The sequence below is a fragment of the Acartia tonsa genome, chromosome 7 (genome assembly GCF_053477335.1).
Source record: "Acartia tonsa isolate MP-2025a chromosome 7, ASM5347733v1, whole genome shotgun sequence".
Classification (NCBI taxonomy): Eukaryota; Metazoa; Arthropoda; class Copepoda; order Calanoida; family Acartiidae; genus Acartia; species Acartia tonsa.
In genome coordinates, this window is record NC_137266.1 from 13,136,284 (window position 1) to 13,160,393 (window position 24,110).

Consider the following 24,110-nt stretch of genomic DNA (forward strand, 5'->3'; position numbering starts at 1 on the left):
CTCCGAATATAGAGCCCCTAGAAGATGTAAGGTGCAGTCGCTTGTTATATTGTATATAAGTTTCAATTTGATTTTGAGCCGCAAAGTAAAATATGGATGTAGGTTAAGTATGAAATTCCCACAAATAGGTATGTAAAATCTGTCTAATATATTCCGTTTACAGCAGGGTTTCGCAACCGCCTATATCGTAATAAATTGAGACAGTTGTAGATTATATGTAAAAATGAAATTCAATTCGGATTTTTGGCTTCCAGGCTCATGAAATATTTGATAAATATCTGTGTCTTAAAATTGAGTAATACAAATACTGCGACTGAAGTTAAATTTTACGGCTGCTGATGCAGATTTGCAAATTTTGATGCAAAAAGTGGCTGTGACTATCAAGCCCCCTTTAAAAGAAACCGCTCTCGGCAGCCTCGCGTCAGCCGCGACTAAGCCTCAAATTTAAACCCAGTTTAAAGCTTTGAAAGGAGAGACTGCCATATTTTGAAGCTCACAGGCGGCTGCCGAGCCTTGAAAAGAAATGTTGAAAAATAAAAGGGCAATTCAAATTCAAGATTAAATGCGTATAAATATACATAGGGTTATTTTTCCTCCCAAAAAGATTAAAACCTCTATATAAGCTTTTCATTTAGTGTAGTTATGTACGTCAGTCCATAAAACAGCTCCAATCGTTAATTTAGGTATATGTAAAATTGTCCTACCGATTTAAAACTGGGATGATTCATGTAACTGTTGGGTATAATTTTCAAAGCTTAGAACTCTATAAACATTACCAGAAAGTCAGTTTTTTTTTATTGATTTTTATTGTTTCATTTCATTTTCTTCCAATAGTGTCGGAACCTAAGGTTTATAGAAGCTGCTATACGTGTTGAAAAATGTCCAAAAATACTTAATTTTATTACATTAATGATTCTAAGTAATTAATTACAGGGAACAAAGTGGTAGTAATTACAGCACTGGACACTTAATTAATTTTCTTCACACATATCTTATCAAGTGTAAGAGTTTTTTTTTCTACGCGAAGCTTTTCAAGATTTAGGGGCTTAGCAGATAAAGAGGTATCTTAGAATCGTATTATCCATATAAAACTTTTATGAAGATAATCATAATGATCTCAAAAAGCGGAGTAACTTATCATTTTTGTACCAAATCAGATTTTTTTAAAAATTGGTGTTTTTTTAAAAGTTGAATTTTTATCTTTTCTTTCGATTTAAAGGCATATGGAAAGACATATCATGAAAACTACAAATTTGACAGCCTAATTGAGTTTCATGGGTGTAAAATGACAATGAAACTGGTGCCATTTTGACAGTGAGTGTGAAAATGTTGCTCATTAAAACCTAAAAAACAAATTGACAAAAATTCAACCATCATATGCCAAAAACATCTATACTTTTGTTAGTCGTAGAAATTGCAGCACGGTCAAAGTTGTCTATAGTCATAGAGTAGATAATTATTGTCAGGGAAATTTCCAAAGTATCGTATGGTATTATAGACAGCTTTCCGCGAATATTAAAATAATGAATCCAGTATTGTTTTCTTCGAAAAGCCGCAGGCCCGGGCTAATAACTCTGTTATTAATTTTGTAATTTTTCAGTATGGTTGAGAACTGGTTCTAATCCAATCGGTTTCGAAGCAATGCTGAAAATTATTTTACAAGAGGATATACTTACAATAAAGCTTTGCTAATAAAAAGTTTCATTAGTTGACTTTTAAAAGCGAAGCTTTTCTATAATTAGGGTAGGTCCGTCTGTAACGGATAGCTTTTTTCGTTAATTTAGGCATGTTAGAACTGTCCTATCAATTTCAAACTTTGCATGGTGATTCCTTTAGTAAGTAAGTACGATTCAGAAAGCAGAGCAATCATTACCAGAATGTCTGTAGGTCCATTTATTCTGTGTCAAGCAGTTTTTCAACAAATTTACTTTAATTTTGCTTCGACTCATATACATTTATATTCTGATTATTCAGTTCTGACACCGTTTGTCCTACCGTTTAAGTGCTTCGCTTTTATGGATGTTGTCATCCTTGTTTATTTATTGTTACTGTGTAACAGTGTGTAATAAAAGTAATGGAGCACTTGTGAGAGAGCCAAAACATTATTTCTAATGTGTCAACCAACAGCAAAACAGGAAGAATTGGAAATAAAGAAACCTTGTGTATTAAATAAAATCAAACTGCTGAAAGTGAAGCATCGTTAACGAAATTACTTGACCATTCATTGAATTTATTACAAAAAGAGGATGTTTTTCTTTCTACTTGCCGCAAATGATCTTACAAACTACTGGACCTACATGGTTTTATTTTACAGTGAAATTATGTACAGATCCAAGATATATCACTTATGAATCCACCCCCTAAAATAAATCAAAAAGAACTAGAAGTTGATGAACGACGATTCCCACCTTCCCTTTTTCTCAAGTGCCTCAAAAGGTCTGTAATTAAGAAAAAACTGATTTTACAAAGATTTAAAGTGTCATTATAAATTTAATGTGTCGAAAGCTTTGATTATGTCAAACCAACACAAATTACGTCATAATAATTATCATTCGTGATTTTTTTTTAGTTTTTTTAGTTCTTTGATCATTTAACCAATTTATATGTTCTCGTGTCAAATATGAAATAAAAAAGAAAACTTACTATAATTATTGGTTGGAATGTGTATAAATTTTGATACGAAAAGGCAGTCAGCATTTCACTTTATCCTTATAACATAAGTTAATTGTATTTCTTCGGTCAAAGCTACCGTTCAGTAAAACGTCAAAGAATTTCGTTGCTTTTAATTTTGGTACGATTCGTCGATTCGTCTGCTTAATTATCTATTAAGATGGACGGATTAAAGGGTGTGACAGCCCATATAGCGTTATAAATCTATTAGTTAAACTAATAAAAATTCATTTTGTAGTACACCCTAGTACACAAAGCACGTGTTCAACATGGAATATTGATCACAACTTCAAATACTAAACTTTTTTTTCTTAAACTTTCAACTATGCATTTAGCCAAGGATACAGGGATGGGGCATTTGGAGATTAAAGAGGAGAAAAACTTCAATAAAGCTCATAAGTTCTTTTATAGGTATGATAACGTGTGCTCATGTAGTATATCAATGAGTTGCGCCTGTTTGGTGCCATGGTATTCCTTACTCAAACTTTTTGATGTACTGTGACAACAAAGCAGGCAAGTACCATTTTAACGTCTTTGGTACGACGCTTTTATTGGCAAGAAGAATCTTCCCCAAAAACAGTCCTTTATCTTTATTAGGCGTCGAGAAAAAAAGATTTTTTTCCTTTTTTTTTCTACAAATCCTTGTTTTTCGCCATTTAACTAAGTAGATCATGAGGATTGAAACTTCAATGGATATAGGATATACGTGGATATATGGACAGGGGAAATTTGACGTCAATTAAGCTTATTATGGACCTCATTTATTTGTCAGTTCCTTCATCCAGTCGGAGGGAATAGGATGGGAAACGATGGGGAATATCGTTATTTTAGCCAGGTGCGAGGATCACTTTATCAATAAAAATCTAGTGTAACATCCATGTAATAATGTATCAATTTTAAACTTAAAAGTTTGCTTTCAGAGAAAATTTAGTGTAAAATAGAAAAATAAAATTTTTTTTTGTTTAATCTTTGTTAATGCAATGTAAAGTTTTAAAACAGTGTTTTTTTTTTGAAAAGTATTGCTTTTTAAAACCCATCTACCATTGACATCATAATTCTAAATAGAAAACTAATTTTGTAAGCTTTGTAAGTCTTGTATATCGGTTAGTTTGCATGTAATGAACTAAAAAGAGTAATAGTCATATTATTTTACATGTTATGATACTAGCTAGTTAAGCTTTGACTGTCAAGAAAATTGAAAAAATGCACAAGCAAACATCCTCCTTAAATAAAATAGGTTTTCGATATCGTATTTTGTTTTCAATTATTCAAAAGAATAGAGAATTTTTATATGCATTTTTACATATTAACAATATTTATACTTAGAGGTATAATCTTTCAAAATTTTTATTATTGTTTACTTTGCAGCTTTTAAATATTAACAGATTTGATTAACAGACAATAGCAAATTATAGTAAGAAAATTTATCGTATCGAATCATAGACAACTTTCCGCAGATATTAGAATGAAAAAAATAAGATTAAGACCAGTTTTGTCAGGACCAAGGGGCCGAAGGCCAAGTCTATCAACACTGGTAAAAATTTTATGGTATTAAAAAAATTGTCTGTAATAATGATGCTATACACCATTTTCAGCATATCTGAGAACCGGTTCTATTCCAGCGGATATTAACCGTTATCGAATCCATCTGGAAATTAAAATCTTACCTTTACAACTTGGAACAGAAGCTGACCATTTGCTTAGATGATTACACCAAATTGTTCCTTCGCCTAAAATTAAAAAAAAAAATAATTGAAATTTAATTATAAGTGCCATAAATTAATGTAAATATCAGGACTCGACAGTTGCTCGTCCGCCGCTGATGACAATACCTCTTTTCAAAAAGATGTTTAAAGAAATATTAGCAAATTCAAGCAAAAATAAAGACCCAACGAACGTTTATTCTTAATTAAAGTAAGTATTTTTATAAATCAAATCCTTTGTCTTTACTGTATTGAAATATCTTGACAAAGTCAAAATTGTGGCTTTCAGTCGATTTATATAAAAATTGAATATTCACTTGCATTATCATTCTTTCTACTTACCAACTAATTTGTAGCCAAAAGGACAGTCAAACTCAGCCTCTCCAAGATACGAATTATTCAGCCGTAACACCCTAAAATAAAAACAAAATATATTTTCAATTGAACTTTGGTACAATCTTGTTAAAGCGTTGTTATATATTTATTTTTGTCATATTGCTTGTGTAAAATTAATAATGTCAAACCACAAAGAGAATAGTTATTTCTCACATCGTATTATAAACAGCTTTCCGCGGATATAGAATGTACAATTATAAGATTAAAACCAGTTTTTTTAGCCCCGAGGTGCCGAAGGCACGGCTAAAAAAAGTGGTGAAATTTTTTAAAGAGGTTATAAGTTATAATTTATTTCATTTATTAGTTTACAAATCTTGGACTCCAGACATCCTTGTTTCATTCTTTTCTGTTAATGGATAAAAATGTTTGAAATTGGCCAGCAGACCTAATTCATCTGGAGATGAAAAAGAATGAAGAGAGATGAGAAATGCAGTAATGAAATGACCAATAAAGATAGACAATTCCTTTATGGGTTAGTGAACTATACAAACTCCCCAAACCCCCTTTTTATTTGTTGAAGAAATGAACATATCAGGACAGAACCACCAGTAGAACTTAATTTGACCAAACCAGACGCATAAGCTACACAACTAAAAAGATATTTTTTTTAAAAAAGGTCCAAATCATATAGAAGTTCCTAGGCTAATTTGGAAGTTGAGATTTCATTAGTCTTGCAATAGATTTAAAGGAATATTCATAGACGTCCAAGGGTGCGGGGTAATGTTATATTTTATCCCCCCCCCCCCTCAAACTTTGAAATCTCTCATTGTAACCCCCTTAAAATAAAAAAAATAGATTACCCACCTAAATCCTTTGAAACCCGTTATTTTATCCCCCTGATATATAAAGCTTGGACCTCCCTGGGAATATGTAAGACTTTGGCATCTTTGACCAACACTTTGTCATTTGTCCCCTTCTACTTATGTATATTTTTAATTTTTTTTAAAATTGGGTGTATTGTTGGGTCCAATGGTTACCTAGATGGATGTAGCCAATAAAGATAATGCATTTTCTTCAAACAATATAGTTCAAAGAGTCAATAACTGATACACTTTATTGGAATTTTAGACAATTTCACTTAACAGAAATTGGACCACAAAGAAACTTTTGTGAAAAAGTTTTTTATGTTCCAATCTTTGGTTATATTAGAATAGGCTAGAGTTATAAAAGCCCTAAAGAAAAAAAAGAAAAAAGTTCTTAATATAAATTGGCATTCGTGAAATCTTATTTTAGACAGATATTTTGAAGGGTTATGTTTTTCAAGGAAGTCTTTCATGACAAATTTGCAAAGGACGAAGCTCCTAGAAAAAAAAACAATAGCTTGAGTTTTGTTTTGAGACCCTGCTTTCATCTTTAAATAAAATATAATATTTATTATTTAATATTTTATTAAATATATGTTTTAAAAGTAGGTTATCTATAGTTCCACAAATATTTTAACTTGATAAACTACTTAAAATATTTTCTTATCTATAAAACAAATTAGAATGATGTCTATCCGTCCGTCCATCTGTCTGTCCCTAAAGATCTCGGTAACCACTGAACCTTTTGGATTCTACTATTTAGGGATTATACCTGCTGGTCCTGTGGTGGTTTTAGGTTATTATCTTGGGGGGTGTGACATCCCAAACCCCCCCAAACTAAAAAAAAAGATTGCTGCTAGGTAATTAAAACATTGGTGCTGCACCACCACTTTTTTTCTTAAGTATCTCTTAGGGCAAAGCTCCTAGAGGCTAGTTACACTTATATAGTATTAGCCTTTTTGAATAGAAAATCATTGTTTTAATTAATCCTTTATTTAGAAACAAATAATAAAATTTAAAGTTAGTTCAAATGTTTCTTTGTCTTTTTATTACACAAATGCATTCTTAACAGAGTAGCTTCGCTACTAACAATCTAATCGTTGGTCAATATAGAGAATGTTGGAAAAGTTTATGTGATTCAAGAATTGAGATGCAATCTCCGTTATGTCAAGTACACTAGTATACGGTCAGTTGAATTTGAGTTGCTGATTGTGTACAAAGTTTCCTCGGTGTTTCCTCATCCTATCTCAATTTTTACTAAAAAAATCAAATTTGAAAAATTAAAATTTTGAATGTATAATGTATAAATCGTTTATACATTACAATTTTGATTTTTTTGAATTTTGAAGCTGTTTTAGCTTTTAGTAAATATTGAGATAGGCTGAGGATGCTATGTACACAATCGGCAACGCAAATTCAGCTGACCTAGTATAGCTATATTGGTTTTCACACAATCAAACTAAAACCTGAGTATATTGACAATAGCCAAGAAAATGAAGTTTAATATAGATAAAGTATATAGTAAGAGGTAACTGATTTTTAAAAGACTTTCAATATAATATGTTTTTAAAAGACTTCCAACCATAGGCAACTTAAAACACTTTTCTCGTATTCATTCGAATCCGGTGGATAGGAACCGGTTCTCATCAATAAGAAAAAACTATGTCTAGATTCGTATTATATCCAGCTTTCTACGAATTTAAAATGGTACAATTATAAGATTAAAACCAGTTTTTTTAGCCCATGCCTACGGCACCTAGGGGCTAAAAAAACTGGTTTTAATCTTATAATTGTACATTCTATATCCGCGGAAAGCCGTTTATAATACGATGCGAGAAATAACTATTATATCATACCTAAAATGTTCTTGATTACATCTTAAGTCGTTTTTAAAATGAAGCTTTTCTTTAATTGGGGTCGGTCACTCCGTCTCTTCGAAGCAAACAGCTAACAGCGTTAATTTAGGCATGTTATAATTGTCCTATCAATTTAAAACATTACATTTTTAAGATTAAAGTAATATATATAGAGTGATAAATAGCTATGAAACCATTTTCCCTATTGAAAGACCTTTTGAAATTGCAGAAAGTTGTTTATCAGAAGAAATTTTGCTTTCTCACTTAGCTGCTAGAAAGCTCATAAGCTGTCAATGGAATAAGGTCCGAAGGAACTTTACTAATTAATCAAAATCACCAAACATTTTGGTATAAGGATTTGGGGGACCTTTATTATTAATTAAAGTCACGTGACCTAATGTACAAGAGTTAAAACAATTAAATCAAAAGATTTTAGTGTAAAACTATTTGTAAATAAGACTATAAGAATAAGATATTGTTATCAACGACAAAAAATAAATGTTTTGCCTAGTTTTTGGAAAAAATTAGAGCATATTTATCATTTAAAATCAATGCTATCTTTTCAAATGTGTTTCCATGATGTGTTTGAGTTTTGTAAGCAAAGCCTGTTCTATTATTATTTGTACTGTGTTATAAATACTATAGTACATTCTAACAAGGATGATTATATCAAGTGTAGCAACATTTAACAAATATGTCTTTCAAAAATCAGTTGATTTATTGAATAAAATTTGAAACTGTACATAGCAATTTACAGATTTTTATGATCTTCAGGAATTTAAAATAATTACATTTATTTGGTAGCTGTAAAAGCAGAGTATAGCATGTATAGTGTCATAAATGAGCTACAATTTGAAATAATTCACAATATTTATCAGGATGTAAAATCCTTTTATAAAAGGCAAATAAAGAATAATTTTAATTACAAATTCATTGAAAAAAAAATCCGGACTGACTAATGAATAGACAAAGTGAATTATAGAGTAGCTTCGCTACTAAATATAACATATAAACAGACCTGCGCACTGGTTCAGTTCACATTGCTACGGACAGTTAAAATATTTAGGAAAGTTGTAAGGAAGAAAGTTATCTATAAAGTACTAAGATTAAGATTTAAAAGCCTCCTCAAAAAAGAAATATGTTTTTAAAAACAAATTAAATCTATAATGCTGTTAACATGAACTTTTATATTGTTATTATAAAAAATGGTATAATAATGTCTACTTTCCGAAATGATTGTACTCAAGACAGCTTGTAATGAAATTATTATCCAGATTTTTACAATTTTATAATTTTTTGACAATGCCAAAATTGTTTTTTTACTTTATTAATTTTAAGATATATGCATTATTTCTAAAGGACAAACACAAATACATAATAAATTTTGTAGTTACTGCATTGTTTCTAAAAATGAAAAACCCTGTATAAAACTCAGCCATTTTTCGGTCTAAGCTGTCAAATTTCTTGAGCAATGAGATTGTGTTGATAGGTCTTTGCGATAGTTCTATATAGTCATGTACCCTTGCTCTCTCTATTCTCTAACTTTATTTTTTTAAGAATGTAAGCAACAAATTTATAATTGTTTTCAAAAATTCCCGTCGTACATTTTAAACATGCTGATTTTTTTTACTTTTAAGACAACAACTTTTTGTATGAAATAATTATCTCGCTCAACTAATATTTTGAATAATAATTCCTAGTACAAGGTACAATATTAATTTGTTAAAAACGTACCCTTAAAACCCTTATACTAAAATGCAACATAATGCAGAATTGAATGCACACCTTCTTTGTATAATGCAAGGAGGAAAGGAACATTGAACTGGAAATTGCACTGGTACCCAAAGTTTTATAACCACGTTATCTTAGTTTTCTCAAAAACTTTGAGTTATTGAATTGGTGTCCAATCTTTTCAACCACTAATTCATATACTGATATTTGTTTATTATCAGAGAGGATAAACATTTACTTATCGTTTATAGTCTTAAACCTTAAGATCCCTGTTATATTGTAAATCTATTTTGGAGAAGTAAAGAGTTTTTCAATAATTGTTTTCTTTGTTTGTGTCTGATTAGTTTTCTAAATTTACACATTTTCAAATATTTCCAACAGTAAATTCATAAACATTTCATAAGTTTTTCATTTATTAACAATAATTGGTGTTTTTACTCAAATTGACCAAAGAAAACTAGACAGGGGGGGGGGGGGGAAGGGTATAACAGATCTATAGTATAGTTTTATATACAGACAACTACCTCCTTTTCTTTTTGAAGACCTCTTTCGTCTGCTTCTAAATTATTTTCTGCTACTTGGCTGTGTTAATATAAGCGACACCATTGGTTGATTTTCAATGACCCAATAGAAGGGTTGCACAGGGTGGTAGCGATGGGAAGATACAGTTATTTAAACCTTTCTCCCTCTAGTGTTTTACTCTAATGAGGGTATTTTTGTAGAAGGGTAGGAAAATTAATTTTCTACACCCCTCTTAACCCCTTACAGTCGGGCCCCTTGCCGCACCTTAATCAGTCGGGGGGGGGGGGGGGGGGGGGGGCGTTCAACGCCTCCCTTGTTATCTCAGTTCCTATTTGAGCTAGAGGGCTAAAATTTTTGTGTAAGTCCCCTGTGTTATGATGAATTTTCGACTTTAAGTAAGTTAAGGTCAATTTTCGCTTCCTTCACCCTTTTATTTAATAACCTTTGTTTTTAGGTCCTTTTTTTACTTAAAAATTCCAAACGGCTGTAATTTTTTTTTTTGAAGCTAGAATAAAAATTTTTTGGCAGAAAATGTTAATCTTTATGTAAATTTTAAATTTCAAATATCAAAATATAAATTTCAGCGCCCGCAGCTGTACTTGGCAGCTGCAAGCCGCCGCAGTCGGCGGTCGGCGGGAAAACGGCAGCGGATCTTTATGAAATTTGAATACCTTATGTAGACATGTAAGAAAAGCTTAAGTTTAAAATTTGAAGTCTCTAAGTCAAAAATTGCGGCCACAGGAGCTATTTGAAGATTTCTGGAGACCTGAAGGATAAGGTCCTGCAGGATCATACCTGGAACCTGAAATTGACTTGAACACCTGTATTTAATATATGGATATACTACTAGAGGAAATTTTAGTATTTTGGTAAGATAAAATGCTTTTTTTAAGTCAAAAAAATATTTTTGCTCTTTACCTGGATGACCCTGCCAGGTTTGCTGGCATCCTGTGCCCGCCAGGATGGAGATATTCAAAAAAATTCAACTCTCGGTTATGTGTCATACCCAAACTTAAAAAGTCACGCAGTTTGGGCTCTTTATCTTTCACACACAGAAAATGAGATAGAAAAAACCGGATACCGACCGTTAAGTGTTAAGTTACGACAGTCTTGATTTGAACCAAGTACAACTCCCGGCGGGGGTCCTAACACTGAAGGGCCTAAACCTGTGGTGTTATCCTGTACCGAATATAACTTAACCTAACCTAGGATAGAACACTAAACCACTACAAAACTCGGGTAAAGTCCCTTTCGTGGTAACGCCCCTTAAGGGCCGATTCGTCGTATTTTTAAAATGGCTTTTGATAGGTTATTTTAGGTCAGGTTATATTGGGTTATGTGATTGCCCCGCAGGATTATTCAATTGGCCCCGTAGGGTTAGAGCCCCCCGCAGGGGCTAGAAATAGGAAAAAAGCTACTGTGAAAATACGAACAAACGCCCCTAAAGGGGCGTTGCCACGCAAGGGACTATACCCCAAAACTCTCCTCCGATTTGAATGTATCAGGTAATAATGAATTACAAGAATGTCCATTGCTGCGCTATTTATCAACATAAAATTTCCATCCATGTGAGTTTAGAGTTTTCCAATATACCTGTAAGTGTTTTGTTATTACACTTACGAATGGTAAGAGAAGTAAAAATAAAAATAATTTTCTCGTATTCAATCGAATCCGGTGGATAGGAACCGGTTCTCATCCATACGAAAAAACTATGTCTAGCATCGTATTATATCCAGCTTTCTGAGAATATAGAAATGTACAATCATAAGATTAAAACTAGTTTTTTTAGCCGGTGACTTTGTCACCTCGGGGCTAAAAAAACTAGTTTTAATCTCATAATTGTACATTCTATATCCGCGGAAAGCCGTTTATAATACGATGCGAGAAATAACTATTAAATGTATGACGAAATAGTAATATTCCTAGTAATATTTCTCAATTAGTAATTACCAAGGTGACGCTAAACAAAGATCTTACAATGCTGCAATGTTAGTTGCGTGACAATTATTGTTAAAAAAAGTTACTAGGACAAATTGAGTGCAGCCAAAGAGCTGGTTGTCTGTAAGGGTTGTTATGAATAGATTATAGGATTTTTTATCAAGTCTTCAGACAAAAATTCCCCGTTCTAAATGAATCCAATATAGTTTCCTTCTTATGTTGGTAACAAATGTTTTTGAATTGTTATTGGAAATTTTAGATCTACTGCAGTTGACGGTAAAATATTGCCGGTAACAAATATTGCCAAAAATCTATTAATTTTAAAGGCTGCTAGCTGCCAAACGGCTGAACGTACAGATCATACCCGCACACCATTTAAAGCGGCATAAGAAGACCTACAAATAATCTGGAATAGCCAAGATCCAATGTTGCACAGGGTAAGCTTCACGGAAGAAAAAACGCGCAAAATAGGCTTTTTTCGCGCATTTCTCTGCACTGCTAGATAATTATGCATTATTATTTATGGCTATTCCAGATTATTTGTAGGCCTTCTTATGCCGCCTAAAACAGTGTGTGGGCATGATCTGTGCGTTCAGCCGTTTGGCAGCTAGCAGCCTTTAAAATTCATAGATTTTTGGCAATATTCGTTACCAGCAATATTTTACCGTGAACTGCAGTAGATCCGAAATTTTAATTGCTTTTCTTATAGAAACTTTTCTTCAATGTTTTCCTCTTTCATAAATAATTAAACATTTAATTTAGAACAGAAGAGTGCAAAGGGTTTTGCCTTTGGGTTGCGCGAAGCGCACTTGAAAATTATTAAAATGGTAAATTTAACGCGGGAAGCGAAGCCCTTTATAGTGCCTACATATAAAAAAGGGCATAAATTTTAAAGTAAATTTAAAGTATCCCTAATGGCGTCAAATTAGAATAAAGGACAATTCTTTTTTTTAACAATCCTCTGAAATTTAAAGGGGGATGTGGTATTTTTTACCTAGTCCTAGACCCCATCCACTAAGCTCTATTAAGGGGAATACTTATTTCTAAAAGCGAAGCTTTTCTATAATTAGGGTCGTTTCGGTCTCTATAACCATTACTAGAATGTCTGTACGTCCATTTTAAACATGTTGATTGATTACTTTTTAACAACAAATTTTTATGTGATCTAATTATCCGAATTTTAGTTTATTGACTCCTGAGACAACAAAGTACAATATCATAAGCGAAGCAACTCTATAATCAAGTCCTAAAAATGTAAGCATGTACATAAACATCATCCTGTATTTAAGTAGGTTTTCAACAAATTTAATTAAAATTTGTATTCGACATTTATACGTTTATGTTCGGATTTTTCAGTTCTGACACACTACAAGTATTAATGTTCGTTTGTCCTAGCGTTTCAAAGCTTCGCTTTTATGAATGTTGTCATCCTTGTTTTACATAGAATAATGTATATTATGTGTACCTGAGGTGAGGGGAGCTTATTTCCAGTGGTGGACAAGTTACAGGACTACAGACTGGCACTTCTGATGACCAAGTACCTTAATTTTTTTTCAATTTAAATTTTTTACCCTAAGCCTGTTTTTAATAAGCAAATAACACAACTTTTTAACATTATTTCATGAAAAAAATAAGATGTAGTAAATTGTAATTTAGTAGATAAATAGTAAATAATTAATCAAATTATAAATCATCTTTATTATTTTCTTTAAAAAATTAAAAGCAGTTGCACTTTTGACCATCATTTTGTAAAAAAGGGTGATTTAAATTTAAAAGATTTTAAGAATTGCATAAAAACTTATTGTAATCTTGGCTGGGTAGCTGTTGTACTTTTGACAGTTTTGAGACAAAACTTTTGTATTCTCAGAAGATAATTAAAGTCCCTCCACTCATCATGACGTCATACGATAAAATAACCAATGAAAGGCCAGCATAAATTTTACCATTGGTCAATAACAGTGTATACTGGCCTCTCATTGGCTATTCTATCGTATGACGTCATAATCTGTGGAGGGACTTTAATCATCTTCGTATTACCATATATTAATTTAATTATTAGACTATACAGACATATTCCATTTCAAAAATCTAAATAATAACATTGAAGTAAAACAAACTAATGAAAACCAAAATTTATAAAAAGCAAAAAAAACCTTACCGTCATCCCGACATGTTAAGAGGTTGCTACCGACAGAATGGAAACCAGTTGGACATGTGACAGACACGCTGCTTCCAATATGCCGCTCAGACGAATTTGTCCTAAAATTTATTTTTATAACATTAGTGTACAATTATCATTTTTAAAAGCGAAGCTTTTCTATAATCAACAATCTACAAGTGTGAATGCCCTTTTGTACTACCGTTTCAAAGCTTCGCTTTTATGGATGTTGTCATCCTTATTATTTTGGTCACTAACTGAATAAATTGAACTGGTTAGTAGCGCAACTACTCTTTAAATAGGACATTATCGAAAGTATATCAGGCACGTAAGTTTATATATATTTATATTTATATATTTCATATTTATTAACGAATTTTTAGATGTAAAATATTTCTTGATTTTTATAAGATGTTTTAAGACCTCCTTTAAACTTTAAACTTGATTTATTTGTAATAAGTTGATACATTTTTATTGTTGCGCTTTCTCTGCGCTTCTTTATAATATCAACTTTTTAGATAAAATTTTTCTAATTAAATTTAGTTTATTTGTTTCAGTTATTGGCAGCCGCAATTGAGAGCATTTTTAAATGGACAGTCAAATTCAATGCCAATAAGCATGATATATAACCACAACATTTTATGTATCAGCAGCCGCAACTGCCAAAATGTCTGTATAAAACAGCAAACATCTAAATCCGCAACCAAACGCCCAAACAAATGAACGGCTGTCGTGCCTTAATTTTTCCTTGTAGACACATTTTTCTATGTTATGTAAACCAAAGGACATATATTGAATTTTAAATGAGACAGCTACAAGCCAGTCTCTTCCTCGTTTCAGATTATCGGAAGCGCAGCTACTAATTTATTTCATATAGACATTGTCCTTGTTAAATGGTTCTAATTCTAACATTAGGTGTGTCTGTAAAATGGAAATCTCAACCTTTAATCTATGTCAAAATGTTCCAACAGTAACCACCCCTCCCCCAATAATAAAACAATACTCTTGCTTTCTGTATTACTAGCGGCTACGCCCCTAGAGGCGTATAGGAGCACTTGAGAGGAGAGTGGAATTTTATAACCCAATTTATTATTTTAGATTTTAAAAGAAAAATTTAAAAAAATTGTTGGGGGGGATTTTTTATTTTGTGAAAAGAAATGTAAAAAAAAATTTTTGGAGGGGGGGGATTTTTTTTCTAGGGGTGATATAGTTATAAACCTTCCTAGGACCTATGAGAAGCTACCCTGTTAAGGAGAACCCGATCGGTTCAGCGGTTAGCGAGATCCTTCGGTACAAACACACAGACAGACACACAAACACATTAGTCCCCGAAGTTTTATAATAAAATATTTTATAAATATATTCGTTAGCTTATCATTTTTGGAGAATTTTGATTGGATGGTTCATTAAGTTGAGTATCCAAATGTTTCAACTCCTAATTGTAATCTACAGAAGTGGTAATTTTATTTGTTATCATTGGGAATGTACATCAATTTATAGGCCATTGTCTTATCCCTTTAGATTCCTGACTTGATGTACCTGTGATGGTCCATAACCTTGAGTAGAGGACAGAGAGTACTGGTGACAGTGATCACCAAAGAATTCTGTATCCCCCGCGGGGTCGTGCAGTTAAAACTTCCAGAATCCTAAACAAAATTAGATGTTTCATCATTTCCGCACATGTATCAAATTATTAGTACCCCAAAATTGAAGGCGAAGAAAGTCCCTCAATGACGTCATAAAAAGGATGAGGAGGAGTGGGAAGGAAAACACCTAAAAAAGAGATAGATCCCTCGTTTTTATGATTTAACATGCTGATTTTTTGGGGGACTTTCTTCGTCTTCCCAAAATTTACCAATGCTTTTTTGCTTTCCGCACTCGACCCTTCATATCTGTTTTGGTATTGTCTTTTTTTGGGAATATATTACACAATGTGGATATGACAACCTGCGGAAGTGAATTCATACCAAGAATTAAAGATTCAAAATAAGGAGAGCTATTCTTGAAAAAAATATGGAATCATAAAATACTTTATCCATTTCTTAGAAATGAATAGCATAAAAAAACACTTGCTTACAGCTGAAAATTTAGGTATTCTTTCAATTATCGAGAAAACCATATATACATTTAAGATTCTTGTCAGGCTAACAGGGCTTTAAACATGGCTTGGCAGCTGTTAGCTGCGATATGTTGAACATATTTACGGCTCATTTCTCAATTATTTATTATGGTTACAAAGATGAGCAGAGCATAAAATGGGACAGGACACAAAAATCTTTAAAGCAATTAAAAATAACTGCGAGATAACTGTACACCGTTGACCGCTCGCAGCCTTAACAGTTCATAGATTTATGAAGATATTCGTTACCAGGAACATTTTGCCGTGAACTACACAAGATCCTATAAGTTTTCTTAAGAATCTTAATTTCTGTTTCGAATGGTGAAAGTTTTGAGTAACGAAGCTACTCTATAATTCACTATGTCTGTCCGTCAGTCAGTCCGTAACGCTATGGGGAAAACGTGATTTTCTTGGCTCTTATTCAAGACAGAAAGATGAAATTATATATGCCCATCTAATATATACATTGTTTTGTCCGTCTGTCTGTTATTTGGGGTGCTAGAACGGTTCCTAGATTTTTACGTTTTCATGATTTTTTCAACTCCTTTAAAGATGGAGGGCTGAAATTATCAGAGATTTAATTTGCTCATATTCTACATTTTTCCATCAAGTTTCATTAAGATTTGTCTATTAATTGTGGTGCTAGATCCCTTCCTTCATGATTTTAAAGGTTGCGTGATTAGAAAGGTTTCGTGATTTCCCTATTTTATAAAGTTTAATGTTTAGTGCATGCCACTGCTCTATATTAATTTTTTCCCCGATATCCCTGTACTTTTGGATGTTGTCATCCTTGTTATCTGATATTGTGAGAAAAAAAGTGTGATGTGCAGAAACAAAAGATAGTGAAGAGTTAAAAGCTTTGGAAAACTTGTAAAATGTATATTTGGAAAACAAGGATAACAACATCCATAAAAGCGAAGCTCTGAAACTGAAGGACAAACAAACATTACCACTTGTAGAGTGTAAGAACTCAATAAGCAGATTATTATTGCATAATTATAAACAAAATTTTAAGTAAATTTGTTGCAAAACTGCATAAATACTTAATATTATTTAAGGACATACTTACATTTTTATGACTTAATTAAAGAGATGCTTCGCCTGTAACATTGTACCTTGTTGCAATAGGAAGCAGTATTCCAAAAATCAGATGAATCCGATAATTCTAACATACAAAAATTTAATGTCTAAAATGGACATACGGACATTTTGGTAATGACTATAGAGTTGCTATGCTTTCTAAATAGTACCTAACTACTACAGGAATCACCATGCAAAGTTTGAAATCGATAGGATAATTCTAAAATGCCTAAATTAACGAAAAGAGCTAACCGTGATGGATGGACAGACGGACCTACCCTAATCATAGAAAAACTTCGCTTTTGACAAGGATAAGATAAGCAAAACAGTGTAACATACACAAACATTAAAACTTCATTGAAAAATAAAATTTTGAAATATTTATGTTATCTTGAAAAACAGATCAATAATAAAAGTACTCTATTGATCATGCCTTCCAATCCAAAGACAATTCTAAGCTGGGCCCCTCTAAATTTCTCTTAATTTTAAAAATTTAAATTGTAGGCGGTTACCACCCCCCCCCCTCTCCAAGAGAATTCCTCGTTAGCCAAAAGTTAACCACACAACAATTCTTTTTGGTATGTAATTGATTCTATAACCACCTTCTGCAAAAAAAAGTGTACCTCGTGTTTGGCATAAACAATGCTGACTCTAAACTTCCAGTTTCTGTCCTGTGTTGACACCATCCATCCTGTTGGATACTCCCTAAAACACATATTTACTGGAGACCCGGAGGACCAGGACCTGCAGATCATACCTGGAAAACTTACATCACTTCTATATGTTACATTCTAAATAAATTATTTGAACATTTAATTACATTTGAATGGTTTGGTAAAGTCATAAAATAGTTGAGCTCTGTACCTGGATGTACCAACATGGTCTGTTTACATCCTATGCCCGCTAGTAATTTTATTCCCGTATGTGTCCAAATTTATCGCATTCTGTGTTTTAAAACAGCAATAATAGCTCACAAATTAAAAACTTGGTAAAACAGACACTTAGAAAACTAAAAATCGATTTCTTTGCGGCTTTTTTATGGGGGGACTATGCTTGGCGAATTCAGTACCTTTTAGCAATTTTCAGAACTACTATAGAATAGACACCCTTTTTTCTTTTTAAAGACAGACAGAAGTCTGGAAAAAAACTTTTATATTGACAATACTTTTGCATTTCTGATCAATATATATAGAGACAGAAGTCAACCTTGCCGAAAGAAATGTTTAGGATAAAGGGTATTATAAAATATTTTAATAAATTTACAATTTCATGGTTGGTTTTACAAATATTTGCCCCCTGAATTAAATTCTTTAATACTATAAAAGCATAATTATTCAAAATAGTGAAATATCCACCCCTTATCTATTTCTCAGCCATAGAGAAAAATAATCGGATCTAACAAAACTGGTTTTAATCTTATAATATTTTATTTTAGTATCCGCGGAAAGCTGTCTATATTACGATGCGATAAATAACTATTATTTCTCAAATAAATAAAAATCGTCGAAGTATTATGACAATCCTCGGAATATAAAAACTGGAATGCAGGTTCATTATAAATATTTAATGGAGAGCTATTACCCCTGAAACTAAATGGAAAGTTTTTGCAATATTGATGGTTATGTCTAAAGTTTGAGTTAATCCATATAAAGTTAAGGGAAAACAACATGGATATTATATAAATAATGCTTAGTTTATAAAAAGGATGATAACATCATTGAAATCGAAGCTCAAAGATTAAACGTCCAACAATTATAGAAAATTTTAGTTCTACATTGCTTCTACAATTATTTTACATTTGAACCTTTTAAAAGTCACAATTGTAGGTAAAGTATTAATATGCATAAAAATAACAATTATGCCATGTTTCACAATAATCGGACTATTCTTTCATACTTAAAAAAGCAAGAGAACTTTATGAGATCCGACGTTCTAACCCTTTACAGTTTATTAATTTTTTTCAAGTATTGCATGAAAACATTAATTTACAGACAATTTTCCACAAATACTAGAATAAAAAAAACATAAAATTAATACCAGTTTTATTTAACACGGGCCTTCATTTTGATATTCGCGGAAAGTATTAAATAATAAATTAAATTTTACATTCGATTTAGATCTTGATTTTTTAGCTGATTAGATAATTTAAATAAATTATGTAAAAAATATATCGAAAGACATACTCAATATCTAATTTGATTGTAGCTAACAAAATCATAGAGAAGCTGCAACAACTAAATGCTAAACTAGAACCTTTCCAATTGAGTAAACTATGTAGAAGATTAAAAAGAAGAATGTCTTAAGTCTAGAACAAGTTTTCTTTCTAAAAATGTTTTTTTTCCAAAGTTTCAAGACGGTAAACAATTGGTGTGACATCTCTTCTGCATATATATCTTATTTTTAGTAGCGAAGCTACTCTATAATTTGAAATGTCCGTATGAATGTCTGAAACGTTTTGTGGGAAACGTGATTTCCTCGGCTCCTATTCAAGATAGACAGCTAAAATCTTTAGTGAAGATTCCTTTGACATATGCCCATCTAATTCATACATTGTTTTGTCCTTCTGTCTGTTATTTGGGGTGCTCGATCGATTCTTAGATATTCAAGTTTTTGTGATTTTCTCAATTCCTATTCAAGAAGGAAGGCTGAAACTTTTAGAGATTAATTCATTTTACATTTAAAATATTTTCACCAAGATTTGTTTATGAATTGGGGTGCTAGATCGATTCCTAGATTTTTAGGTTTTCGTGATTTTCTCTATTCCTATTCTGGATTGACGGCTGAATTTATCAGGAATTGAATATGTTTTTATTCTACATATTTCCATCAAGTTTCATTAATATGTGTCTATTAATTGCGGTGCTAGATAGATTCCTAGATTTTAAAGTTTCCGTGATTAAAAGGTTGCGTGATTTTAAAGGCTTTGTGATTTCCATATTTTATCAATTTTTGAGTTTCGATACTTATGGATGTTGTCATCCTTGTTTTATTCATGTTATCATACACTCAGCAGTCCTTTAAATTTATACAAAAATTTAAGCTGATTTTCCAATTTTTTCTACTTTACTTTCAACCTCAAACTCAAATCGTTTAGGCCGTGGTGTCTTTGAGCTAAAACATTGCATTTATAACACTTTTAGAATCTATAGAACACCATAACAAATCTTTTTAGCTTGTACATATAGAAAGAAGGTATGCTAAAAGATTTTCCTTCAAAGAATTTGCTAAGCTTAAAACAGTTGTAGGTAAAGGATATTATTAGTTGTTATGGGGTTTTTAAAAGTACGTAATCAAACATATTCTAAAATATTCCATTTAATCCTATTACAAAAAGTAGTAAGGATTTTTTGTATCCGATTTAGTTAATCAGAAGGTTTCACAGAGATTTCAGGATGGTTTAAGGCTATATTATTTCTAAATTTAGGTCTAAGATGGTTTTAGGTTATTTTTATGCCCCCTACATCATACAGACCTTCTTGATGCTAGGAGCACAGACACTAGTATAAGAAATGCAAATAAAATTTGTGGCTTAATCGCCATTGTATCTAAAAAGAAAATTCGGGTGGGGGTGGTTGCCACCTCCTGTAGAAGGCCCCAAGAGGATAAAGAATGACAAAGTCAAAATATGGGGTATAGTTCCTTTCGGGGCAACGCCTGTTAAGGGGCTTTTCGTCGTATTTTCATTGTAGCTTTTCTCCTATTTATGGCCCCTTAGGGGGGCTCTAACCCTGAGGGACAATCACCTAACCTAACCTAAAATACCCTATCACAAACTACTGTGAAAATACGAAGAAACGCCCCTTAAGGGGCGTTGCCACGAAAGGGACTATACCCAACAAATGTGTAGACACATGTTCCTTCCATCCAATTTCAGGGATTAGTTCAGCAAATCTCAACAAATCCGACACAAATTGAACGACAGAGTTAGACAAATGGATATATAACAACTTGGATGTTGCACCAGATTTTCATGTACTCTGATGAAGGGTGCTTCAAGTTGGCAGAAAATAACATTCCCCTCTCCACCCCCTTTACCCAACATGAATGAACGAACTGACCAATAAATGAGGTTCATATTAGCAAGCAACAAATTTCCCCCTGTCAATATATCCACGTACATTCTATATCCATTGTTAGACACAAAAGGGAAATTGAAAAAAAATACACATACCTTGTTATTTTTTTTTGTAGCGAAGCTACTCTACAAGTGTTATGTGTCCGACGGTTAGGAAATATATCGATTATAAATTTAAAGGGGGGTTCATTACGTCATTAACACCCTAAATACTTCCCAGACTGCAAAGGAAATACTTTAAATCTTTAGCATCAGATTAAAATAAATCTTAGACTAATTTATTAAAAGTAAAGCTTTTCTATATTAGAATTGAATCCGTTTGTTCATAAAATGTTAAATTTTTTACCTGTAATCATGAGACCAACTCCATTGGGGCGTTCCTCGTCTCCTAAATATAAACAGTTGTAGATTTACTTCATATTTCCTTCTAAGGTGACGTCATTCGGTATAGTTTGGCCAAACCTATTTAGTAACATTTGTCCCCTTTATTAAGGAGACACTTTTACCTGCTTCTAATAAAAATCTACTATATACTATTTCAATCCATCTTTTGATCTAATGTATCTAAAATTTAAATAAAGGAACATCTAAAATGTATAAAATGCTATAATATCGTGTATAGGAAAAGAATTAATGATGTCCAGCTTCGATAATTGATACAAATTTTACACATTTTCTTATAGAAAAGCTGACAAACTCTTGCAATTTATGATCAGAGCAAAAAATCTACGAAAATGAAAACATTTGGTGCTTTCCCCTCAAAGTGCCTATTGAGCACTGATCTGAAATGAATTAAACAAGGGGAGGATGGTAATAATTTCTCCATACCTAACCACTCTAGGGCCTATACCTTCAATGTTTAGCCATTACCCAATATAACCTAACCTTACCTGACTTAAAGCAATAAACGAAAAACTACCCCCTCTATTTTCGATTTATTTCAAAATATATTGGGGTTAAGAGGTTCAGTGTTCTTCTAGGTACTTTGTGTGAAATGGCTTATAATTGTTTTAGGAATCGAAAATGACACCTGAAATCCCAAAGTATTACCTGTCAAAAATGCAGTCAATGTGTAGAATGGCGCCAGCATAAACAATCAATTCACCCTCCCTGCCACGAGCATGTGGGGAGCCAGTCACGTGCCACTCCACCCGGGGTGCCAGTCCCTCTAAAAATACAATTTCTTTGTGATAATCATAAATACTAGTGACAGGAGTTCTTTTTATCTGTCTCTGTGCGTGTCTAAACCAAAAGATCTCGCCATCGCTGGACCGTTATGGATATCTTTTAAGCTTTTTAACGGTTCCATTAAAATTGTATTTATTGATCAAGAGGTAGGTTACAACCACAACCACCCCTATAATTTTCTTTTTTTTCTTGAAAAAATTCGGTATGTTGTCTGTATACATGTAGGACAATTAGCCACATAAAAATGCTCTTTATTAAGCAAGATAATGCTTTGAGACTAGATTTAATTAGGGTGGAGGGATTTGACAATGTACAATTAATAAATCTCAACTCAAATTGGAGGTAAATATAAAGACGACAAAAGATGTTATACCTGAATAGTTTTCAGTGCCAGAAGTGCGCTGGCAAATTGGTGGTCTGGAACTGAGCATCCCGTTTTCACAGGAAACTATTGACCTCCCGTTAAGATGTCTTTTCTCGTCTGTACATCTAAATTAAACAAATACAAATAAATAATAGATCAAGAAAACTTAAATGTTGAGCAACCCAGGGATCTCAAGGGATAGGACAATGGATGATAAATTGATATACAATATACATCCCCAATGATGATAAACAAAATTAACCCTTATGTAGATTAAAGTCATAAGTAGAAAAATTTTGACACTAATTTGAACCAAAAGTGACCCAAAGTTTTTTGAGCAAACGAATAGGATAATTTGGTTTAAAAACTTTGGGTACCAGATTAATTTACAATCCAAAGTCCCCTTCCTCGCTCTGGACATCAGACAGACGTTACACACCAGTTGCTACTGGTCGGCTGTTGAGCCCTTGAATAAACCTTTTTTTTTAGAAAATGGAATATTCTGCTTCAATTAATTTTATTTTCCTTTTAAACCAAATTATGAAAATGATCAATTATGTTCTTTTGTGTAGTGAAGGGGAATAGAAGAGGATAATTAGTTGAGCAGCTACTCTTGTATTACAAATGTCCGTCTGTCCGTATGCTACGTTTATTAAAGAAAGTTGTCTAAAATTGATAAAGAAGCCAATCACCATAAGTATTTTCCTAAAATCAAGATTTATAAAAAGAATTAATGACTAATTTTTATTACTTTTTAACAAAAACTGCCTGTCAGTCTTCTAATAATTTAATGAATTATTTTATGTTAATGGGCTTCGCTACTCTTGGATATTGGTTTCTTTGTTATGTAATTAATTAAGGTTTTCCCCCCAATTTTTTCTATTTTTAACTAGTTTTTAAACTTCAGTCTTTCTGGCAGACAATTTAAGGACATAGATAGAGAAATTATTTAGCAATTTTAATATTAAATGTTTGCGAGTATGTCGGGCTTATTCTAATTCCTACCTTGGAAAAATCAAAACTATGTTTTTTTTTAAAGCAAAGCTTTTCTATAATTAGGATTTGTCTGCCCGAGACGTGGCAGTTAGCTTTTTTCGTTAATTTAAACAGGTAAGAATACTGATTATTTGGAATACTGATTACTATTACCACAAGGTACAATGTTGTTACCGAAGCATCTCTATAATCAAGTATTAAAGATGTAAGTATGTCCTTAAACAGTATCCTGTAATTAAGATTTTTGCATAAAATTTGCTTACAGTTTTGTTTATCCTTGTTCTCATCCTTGTTTCTTACATAAACATTATAAGACTAAAATCAATCATAATATCTTCCCCTTTACTAATTTTAAAAGTGCATAATTTAAACTTTAAAATCTTAATATATAACCCTATCCTAGTTTTAGACGTGTATGGTTTAAACTTTAAAGTCCAATACACCGCTTAGTCTCTACAATGACTACATTTTGAAGTCTTTTAACTATATAAGTTACATAATAATGTATTTT

General features: G+C 32.2%; 1 protein-coding gene across 2 annotated transcripts in view; it reads right to left on the reverse strand.

The window, feature by feature from the left end:
• The window catches only part of LOC145324880 (locomotion-related protein Hikaru genki-like), a 251,714-nt gene that overhangs the window by 94,469 nt on the left and 133,135 nt on the right, over positions 1-24,110 (reverse strand). The window contains exons 9-17 of one of the 2 annotated variants that reach the window (XM_080167590.1): positions 22,613-22,728; positions 22,102-22,219; positions 21,398-21,439; positions 17,600-17,681; positions 15,317-15,423; positions 13,778-13,878; positions 13,085-13,160; positions 4,716-4,786; positions 4,338-4,400 (exon numbers count right to left, since the gene is read on the reverse strand). The exons of the other annotated variant lie outside the window; for it this stretch is intronic. Of the exons in view, the coding sequence (XP_080023716.1) occupies positions 4,338-4,400; positions 4,716-4,786; positions 13,085-13,160; positions 13,778-13,878; positions 15,317-15,423; positions 17,600-17,681; positions 21,398-21,439; positions 22,102-22,219; positions 22,613-22,728 (776 nt within the window). The remainder of the gene's footprint in view (positions 1-4,337; positions 4,401-4,715; positions 4,787-13,084; positions 13,161-13,777; positions 13,879-15,316; positions 15,424-17,599; positions 17,682-21,397; positions 21,440-22,101; positions 22,220-22,612; positions 22,729-24,110) is intronic. 2 annotated transcript variants of the gene reach the window in all.